Here is a 9,847-nt window from a genome sequence, read left to right on the forward strand (position 1 = left end):
TGGAAAATAATCAGAATTATCTGCCTCAAAGAAGATTATATTTATATTAATACGAATAATTCCCGCGGCATTCTTTTTTTCCTTCACTCGTGTGAAAATTTACATAACGTATTACACAGTCACATGATTATACAACGACTGAATCAACAACTAACACTTGTAAAAAATAGCGTTGAAATCTATAAAGTTTCTCGCCCCACCTTCATAAAGTGTAGGTTGTTATTTGAGTTTTATAGATTCGTGGCTATATAATAATTACTGCAAATTTTCTCTAATTTACATGACATATTACAATTTTCTTACGTATATTGCACAAGATTAGAAAGGTGAAAGCATTCCTCCATGGTAAGTTCGCCCAATATGTACGTTTGATTGCCTGCAATCAATCTAAATTGCAACATTGTGATATGGTGCAACGTGGGTCCTTTTGATATTTTGACACTTCCATTGACATTGCATATTCTGCTGTGAGACGATGTGATTGCAGGCAATCTTTACGCCTGTAAAGTTGCAGGCAAATTGGAAAAAAAAACAAAAAAAACAAATTGACAAAAATACCCTTGTCAAACTAACTGTTCTCCGACTCTCCCCACATATTTTCAGGGGAAAATACCATCGTGCAGCACGATTTTTTGATTTTTTCACTCTGTAGCACAAATTCAAATCATTTATTTGACAACATGAATTTTATTTTTTGCACCGCACGACACGCCGTTGGTTTTCCACCGAAAATTAGACAAAATGCTAAAGTTGTGGCCTTTTCTAGAGTATCTTCGCACAAAATATAATTTTAGGAACCTAAATTTAATTAAATAAGCTATAAATTTTGTTTTTTTTTAAAAGAGAGGCTTGATCGGAGGAGGTCAGGGCCTCCCGTTCGACGACCCCAATCAAGGGGTCGAGGGATCCCCTATGAGACACCGACCCCCAAAATAGGGTAGCCGGCCTTGTTTGAGTAGGCCGGCGACACCAATTGGGGAGTCGGTAGCCAGTATGGGAGCCCCCAAACCCCTTAGCTTCGGGGATCCCAGCCGACCAAGATTCCCCCAAATTGAGGGGCACGAGGTTTCCCCCGCCAGCCATCGACCCCCCTGATTAGGGTAGCCAGCCTTGTTTGAGGAGGCCGCGCGACCCCAATTAGGGGGTCAGTGGCCGAGCCCAAATTGAGGGGTCGGGGGCTCCCTTGTCGGCCACCAAGCCCCCGATTGGGGTCGATGGCCAGCCAGGAAGCCTCGACCCTCTCAGATCAAGCCTCTCCCCTTTTTTATTTTATAATTTATTTAATTAAATTTCAGTTCCTAAAGTTATATTTTGCGCGAAAATATCTTAGAAAAAGTTGTCACATCAGTATTTCGTCCAATTTTCGACTGAAAAGCAACGGTGTGCTGTGCGGTGCAAATATTTTTTTTTTGTGTTGTACAAAAAAATGATTTAAATTTATGTTACAATGTGAAAAAAGTTAAAAAACCTTGCTGCAATGTTCTATTTTTCCTATTTTCAATTTTAGCCCCTAAAAAGGGTAATTATCGATCTCTCAATAAGCAGCCGCTTCCTCTTCTTGTTCTCCCATGGAATCCTGTTTGTTCTATCTGATATAGGAAACAATCTTCAGGTTGCTCTTTCAGGTTTGACCGTGTTTGAGAATTCCATAAAAAGGTTCTCGGGTGGTTGCCCGAGAGCTCCCTCCGACACTCAAGTTAGAAATATACTTTGGAGAGTGGTCAAAGAGTATCTTAGAGACCTCCTTATACATTGATGCATGTAGGGTGTATAAAAATCAATTAGGCGTTGATGATGGAACCATAAGTTTTCATGGGCGGTGATTAACTAATTGAGACTTCTGCTATGTTATGAGCCGAATTTAATCACACACGTCACTATCCTCAATCTCACCGGCTAAGGCTTCCTTCCGACCTTCACAAATGGGTAGATTTTCGAAAGTGGTCACTTTATATGATTGCGTAGATCCGTGGACTGTATACTTGTGTTCCTATAAGGGTATATTTTGCAAATACACGGAAAGTTTGAAGGTTCTAACCGGAATTGCGGGTAGGAAAATGCCAGAAAATATTGGAAATTGAATATGGGGCCACAGGATCGTCCTATGCTATGCAGAGGTATGCATTGCATGCAATGCATCAGCACCGTCTCTCATCTTACTCCCCACCACTCGCTTTTATGATGCCGTCCGTCAATGCAAATTAGGTCGGCACCGGCTAAGCTCACGAGTGTTGATTGAGGCTTCTTTTTGCTGCCTCTCTAATGAGTCACTAGATAGGTAATTGTCAATGATTAGATAAATGGAAGGTTCTGGAATAAAAATATCGGCGGGCAAGAATGGAGCTTTAGACCTCTTGATTCGAACGCGGGTGAGTGCCATTTTTTTTTTTGGATTACACATGGGATCCATATATCTCTCCCATCTCTTGTCTCTCGTTTTCTCAATGTAAACAAATAGTTCATTGACCCATACGGGTAATCTAGTAAATTGATATACAAATTAAATGATCTAATTGTCATGCGATCATGAATTATGTGTTTGTCATGTCAAATTTCACCATGCAACGTTATCACTAGACCGTGCCTATACATGGATTAGAGTTTTTAGATATAAAAAAAAAGGACCGTAACATAAAATTTTATTTGTGACAAAGCTTGTTTATGTGAAAGTTAGTTTTTTTTTTTATTTGCAATTTTGGTAAAATTTCTCTGTCTATTTTGTGAGGCTAACGCTGTTTATAGAATAGTGTGTTAGATATCTATTTTTGTACTTTCATAATAATGGGAGATCCCCCTGTTCATAAAATAGAATAGATTCCATACTGTTATTGCGAAGTTGATCAAAGCATATTTCCACAGTACGCGAATTTTTCTTTTATACAAATAAATATTTATATATATACAAAAGACTCTACGACTCTTGTAATCGAAAAACTTTTGAAGTTCTATGAGTGATGCAGCGAGATTATAACATGACATTTATTGTATTATAATTAGTGAAAATTTCAAAAGTCATTTAACAAAGAGTTATCTACGTCCCGCATGACATCACTCGGTGATGAGGTGTTTGAACTTTTATAATTATACATAGTTGTAGAGTTGTCATGCAGGGTTGCGGATACCTGTTCTATATTATCTGGCAATTCACCTAGCAGACCCTATAATCTTCAAAATCCCACGTAATTCTCGGCGATTTCGGCTCGCTAGCAGCCATCGCTACTCGAGACATAGGCCCTCGGTGCTATCAAGAATATATTGCGAACATTAGAAAGCACATGTGAAAAAGGTGGAAATTGGAGCGATGCCAAAAGTGCGAGTGTTGTTGCATGAATGGCTCGCACCCCACGGGAATGAAAATTGTCCCCATGACACAATGATTTAAATTGGAAAATGAAGTGCGAAATTTGTGGAAAAAGACAGCCCGCACTCTCTGCCGGATGATTGCTTTGGTTTCAAGTTTCCCATCAGATAATCATACTTGTTCAGAGCCATCTCATTTATCGACTGAAGTTATTGGAACCGAAAATGATTTTTAGTAGGCACTAATCTTCATAGTATCCGACACCAATAAAGTTTTACATAATTCGGTCAATGTATTACGTCAAATAATCCAATAAAGTTCTCGTAATAGTATTTTCAAATCTAAACCGAATATGATTATTTTTTTGTAATTTTCAATTTTTAAAATTTCCCCTCCCGTTTTAGCATTTTCAAATAATAAAGTACTACTTAGTCCAATTACTCCGATCACGCGCTATACCAAAAGATCCGATCATAATGTCGACGCATTATGCCTTTTTAGCATTTTCATTTGGCATAACGCGTCGAATTCAATAAAATCTTATTGGGGTTGGATATGATGGGCCAAACGGAATAATAATGTTTTCGGTTATAAGAAAAGCTCATGATCTAATATAGAAATAGAAAAAGAAAAAAAAAGAACATAAATTACTAATGGATGAGTTAGCGGAAGTATTAAATGGCAATAGGACGGGTTTAAGATAGCGAGTCCCATCATAAATTCATTTAAAATTTCAAAAGAAAACTTTTAATTCCTTCCTACTAATATCACTGGTTGCCATCGAAAGCCCATGTGACTCATTAACAAAGTACTGTACTGTACAACTTGGAAAAGAAGGAAAAAAGGAAAAAGAAAAGCTACAAAGTCCGACAGTATTGAAGTTTATCAATAGTGAAAGTAACCGAACACATAATCAAAAGTAGTCGAATATGGTTTCTCACTAAGAAGCATAACATAATCACCCGAACATGCGTCGGATAAAAGTTAACTGTTAAATTTCATGAATACAAGGTATATTATTGGGGAACAGTTTGGGGTCAAAATACCCAACCCGTGCAACACCTTCCAATATTTTCATCCCCAATTTCTGTACTCATTCCATAAACCAACCTGCAAAACCCATTAACATCCAATTAGGATTTGAAACTGGTAAGAAACTCAAATTTTAAATGATCCATTGCCATCCTTAAACTTAGCGTATAATATTTTAGGAGATTTTTGGTCTAATTCTTGTAAGAAGACAAATTCATAACTTTCTATTTTCATATGTTCCTTATATAACAAAAGAAAAGGATTTCTCATATGCATGTCCCAAAAAATTTGGGATGAGGGAAAAAGTGGTCCTTCAAAAAGGTTACTGTAACTAAGAAAATGTTTTAATGCAGTGATACATAGCGCCGTTCGAAATCAAGAGGTCATGAGTTTGATTCTCACCAATAGGACTTAGGTGTCCCGTTATTTAGCTTTATTTTCTTTTCTTGTATTGGGGTCATGTGTTTTCCTCATTACCCAAAAAAGTTACTGTAACCAAAAAAAAGAAAAAAAAAAAAAAAAAAAAAAGCACAATGGGTCAAGGATTAATGTGGTATGTTGTGCTTGGACCGAAGGGCCCATTAAAAAAAAAGGGGCATGTGAGTGACAAGAAAAAAAGTGCCAGATAAAATATGGCTAGTTATGCGCTAAAGATTGAATCGGCAAAAAACATATGGTTGGAGACAAGCTGTGGTATTTGATCCTCCAAAGCCATAGGTGTCCTATTAAATGACCTGCAGATGTCACACCGTGACAACTTTCCAGTGTTTTACTTCCAAGCTTACTATCATTTTGCACGATTAAGTCGCGAAGCTGCCAGGTTGCTCGATCGAATTTTGGTCCCACTCTTCACACAATTCCAGCTGCCCAGAAATTTCATAGGCTGCCTTACACACATCATGGTACATAATTGGTCGCTTTTGGAGATATAATAGAAAGATCTCATAAGGTACAACTTAATTGCAGTTATATCTTCATCTTAAGATGACTATTTGCTCAACCAATTTGTTTTTCCCTCATTTGTTTATGTTATCCATTATTTCTTAATCCGTGCAGGGGCACGAAATGCTGATAAGAGCAAAAACGGGGTATACAGACCCAATGATCTCAGTCTCTTAGACATTTAGCAATAAAGTAAGCACGTAAAGGTCTATTATGAGTCGGATTGACTGCTTATCATACATGATCTTTATCTTGGGCTCTTCTCAGCATCCTATAACACTGCAATGCATGTGCGATAGATTTTCATAAGTTGATTGAAATTTATGAATCTATGGAATATATAGAGATTTAATCTCCAAAACTTTAGTCTAATGTATATATTTCATCAGTTTGATCGATCATTTGAAGGACGAAATAAAAGGAAAAATGTACTTAAAAATTCTATCACGATTTCTCTCCTCTAGTTTAAAAGGATCTCTCCTCCATCTGATAAGTTCAGAAGATCAGACATCTACATTCCAAAGGGTGTCGTCTCCTTCCCCACAGGAGCTGTGGATCGCCTTCATTCGTTCCACAGAGTTGCAGATGCCACTGCACGACTGATCATACGATGCCACACACACATTCCCGGCCTCTGCCTTCAGCCTGCAATCTACGTGCGAGGAGTACAAAACAAACCAATATCATTGAAAGGTTTTAACAGATCACTGGCTGATATTAAGTTTGCAGAGATGACAGGACACCCAATATTCACTAGCTATGCTCAAGATAATACCTGGAGGGGTACCACAACACATCGAGGGATCATCGATGTGTTCGACTTCCAGTCCGATAAACCATGCTCCCAAGGATACATCCTCATTAGCATACCGATGCAGTATCGGCCTGTAATGTGCTCAAATTAATCAAAACAATGTAAATGCTAATGAAATGCTGTTAACGTGACATCACTTCTTTTCCGATTAACATCTGGCTTGCATGATAAGACAAAGAAAAAGACCGAAGGACTGACGAGTTGTTGGAGATGTAGGCAACAAGGTCCTTGGAGATAGCATAGAGTTGACCAGAGGCGTGCCTAAAGTAACTGTTGCCTTCCTCCCCGAACTTCCAGTACTCCGGCTCGTGGTACTTCATTCCCCTGCATGCTCATCGTGAATCCATCAGTAACGTTAGTGTATGAATCCATAATCCAAGCACCGAAAAATATATGTACAGGTAAAAACCCACTTCTGCGATAAAACAGGTCCCGACTTCATGCACCCAATGTAGATCCTGGGCTTGGATCTGTGCTGAGCTAGAGAACTCACAAGGGAACCTGCACACAGTCCCATATGTACAGTTGCTATGATTGAAGAAACTACTGCATGGACTGAATTAGATCGGAAGAAAAAGAGACATGAAACCTACCTAAGTTCAAATGGATATCATCGTCCACCTTAACGTAGAAGTCAGCATCCCAAATGGAGATAGCAGTGGAGAAGTAGATACGAGTCTTGGTGGAGAGCTTGTGGTAGCCTTCGACATGGTCGAGCCTGAGAAAGTCCCCGTGCTTTGCATCCTCCGCGTCTATCACCTTGTCCTGTATTCCCCCGGGTGTCACACTATGCCCTATCACGAACCTGATCACTATCCCCTTCTCTTTCTCCAACTTCTTCAGCTTCTCCCCTGCATTTCCATCATTATGCAACGGTATAAGCGCTGTGGACCGACATAAGACAAAGGCCTATACGAGGGAAAGTGGAAGGAGACAAGGGAATCTGCGACCTCTGGGCATCCATGTGTCACGAAGGGAATCCCGCCGTTTCCTGCTGCTAAAAGCTGTATTAATTCCAATAACCACGAAGACTCTCTGTGCACTGTGATTAGACTCCTTTGATTTGAATGCATGCTGATAGGATTGGCTTGTACGAGCAATTGTCAAGTCCTCTTCCAGTTTGGAGATTGTCTTGTCGAGGTTCCTTTCCCGGGTTACAATCCATTCAGTGAAACATGCACTTTTGATTGTAGCATAGCACACAAGAAATATGTGGAAACTTGAAGTGCCTGGATAAGAGATTTGTTAAGCTTACCTGATGGCTTGATGAGTTTTACTGACTTCCATGACACTGTCCGGATTCCCTTCAGCGAGTTTCTGCAAGTGGGATTAAGAAGAAAACCCGAAAAAAAGTGGAGACAATAGTCTCGGTTAAGTGATCTATGTGCAATATATCCTATATTATCAGAACAATAAAACTTAATTTATATCTCAAGATCTTGTGCCAACATCTGCACCTTGCTCATATGATTAGCAGTCCCAAGCAGCTCCCTAGCATTATTAGGGGAAGGGCCAGACCATCTCTGCCGAGAAAAAAGTGACCCTGCGAGAAAGCTCACGATGCATAGAGCTAACATAATCCTTCCCGGAAGTGGCTTTGCCCGCATTTTCTTGGACTCATTTTCCATTTTCCGCAGCCAAATTTTGAGCATTGAACTCCCAGAGAAGAGCTGCTCAGCTTGTTTCCTGATTCAGAAGAAGCATCAAGAATGCAGAAACTCAGGTCCTGTACATTTTGGTAACATGTCCAGAATAGAGACGTATTTATACGGACTGCGCTTTCTCAGGTTAGTCCGGGATATTTGAGTGACTGAACCATAACGTCACTATCCAAATTATTTTAAAAGAAGATGTCTGGTTAACATCGACTGTCTAGCCCCCAAAATTCAAAGCACTGAAAACATATCATGCGAACAGAGAGTGCAAGAGGGAGGAACAGAGATAGGATCAGGGAGAAAGGGACAGGAAATGAACTTGCAAGGTTACAATCTCATGCTCGGTTTCCTTCCATAAGGATGCTGATAGAGTAATCGGCAAGGAACGTATCATATATAGCTAAAGCTTGAACTCTTGGAGGTTTTCTTGTGCTTCCATCCATTTGCCAAATTTAGGTTTAAGGCATAGCATACCCAAATGCAGTGTTTTTCATATGATACATTAATATCGGAGGTTGGTCATCACCTAGTGAGCTCGAAAGAGATGTAATCAAAGCTACTGCAAATGGAAGCGCCTTCAGAGTAATGTGAGACAACTTGAGGACTAATGGAAGGTAATCTGCAGGAGAGTGGAGGTTCAATCACATACGCGATAAACATTAGTCTGATTTCTTATGTTGCCAGGTTACAATTGGAGATGGAGGAACGGCTCCGGTGATGGTAGTTCAATCATGTGGTTTACATGATCCAACAAACTGCCTGGTTATTATAGCCACAAGCAACTGGACAAGGAGCCCCTCACTTCTCCTGATGTTGGTGTCTTTGTCATGTGTTGTGTTCTTTCGATCTAACAGATCAAAAAGTGCTGTACGTAGCTCTTAATTATATCTGATGTTCATTATAATTATGCGGCTAGTTAGCTATGGCAAGCTCCCTTGTCTCTATCATGTAATGGTGTAGGAATAAGAGAGAAAGAGGTTACCTCAGTAAACATCACATGTTATAGCTGCCAGGGGAAGCAGAATTGGAAAGTATGGTAGATATCCCTAAGCCTAACTGGTAGATTATGGAGGCATATACTGCGTGATTCAGACGGATGCCGTTCCGTGATTAATTAAGCCTCGATTCGTCAATCCTACTATGTATTGTGAGCTTCACTAGCTGATGGACGATGACCCTTTCAGCTAAGCGTCGTCCCATTGGAACCTAATTAAATAACTAACTAGCAAATGACTAGATGGATACAAACACAAACAAATGCTACAAAGAACTAGTTGCCGGTTCAAAAATTTTATTATGACTTTTTAATTCTCAAGGAAATTTTATTTCGTGAATAGAAAATTTTTTCATTTTTCAAAAAAATTTAACTTTTATTTACATTTTTAATATAATGACTAAATATCATAATTTTGTTAAAAATAAAATAATTAGAGTATACGGAGAGAATTTGAAAAGCTGAGAATAGTCAAAACGTAGCTCCCTCGTATTGCATAGCGTTTTTTTAATATGTATTTAATACAAATAATTGATCTAAATAACATCATATTGAAAAATATAATCTCAAAAATTGAATTTTATGAAAATAAATATTGTAAAATATGTAATTCGAAATTCTTATGTAACTAAGAAGAGTAAAATTGCAATGGGAAGCAGTAACTCAATTTTTGTGAGATTATTATTGTCAAGTAACATTACAAAAAATATTACATTTTAGAAAATATAAAATATTCACATAGTATGAATATGACATACACAAAGTAAAGGTATATTAGAGATAATTATCACGTAAAATATATAAGACTACACCGAAAGTAAGAGATAATGGATAGAGATAAGATGTAATAAATATATATATATATATACATATATATGAGTTGAAAAGTAGATGGTATAGAAAATGAATTTTAACATTTTATTTATAGAATGTTTAGACTAAAGTTGAATAAATATTTCACATCTCGAGAAAAAAAATTAAATAACGAGAAAACTTTAATTTTTCTAACGGGAAAGGTTTTCCTAAGGACGACCGAGGGATTTGCGAGGGATTGATTCCCTCGCAAAATTCCCTCGATAAACTCAATGGTAGTCTTTTTTTTTTATTGT

At 38.2% G+C, this 9,847-nt stretch overlaps 1 protein-coding gene across 1 annotated transcript; it reads right to left on the reverse strand.

The window, feature by feature from the left end:
* Positions 1–5,518: 5,518 nt before the first annotated feature.
* On the reverse strand, positions 5,519–7,772 carry LOC116214862 (probable beta-1,3-galactosyltransferase 8). The gene is made up of 8 exons (XM_031550342.1): positions 7,547–7,772; positions 7,345–7,406; positions 7,040–7,233; positions 6,683–6,940; positions 6,503–6,590; positions 6,288–6,413; positions 6,051–6,160; positions 5,519–5,927 (listed from the first exon to the last, which is right to left on the reverse strand). The coding sequence occupies exons 1-8, from the start codon at positions 7,739–7,741 to the stop codon at positions 5,779–5,781; spliced, it is 1,182 nt and encodes a 393-aa protein (XP_031406202.1). The 5' UTR covers positions 7,742–7,772; the 3' UTR covers positions 5,519–5,778.
* Positions 7,773–9,847: the final 2,075 nt, after the last annotated feature.

The sequence above is a fragment of the Punica granatum genome, chromosome 7, assembly GCF_007655135.1.
Source record: "Punica granatum isolate Tunisia-2019 chromosome 7, ASM765513v2, whole genome shotgun sequence".
Lineage (NCBI taxonomy): Eukaryota > Viridiplantae > Streptophyta > Magnoliopsida > Myrtales > Lythraceae > Punica > Punica granatum.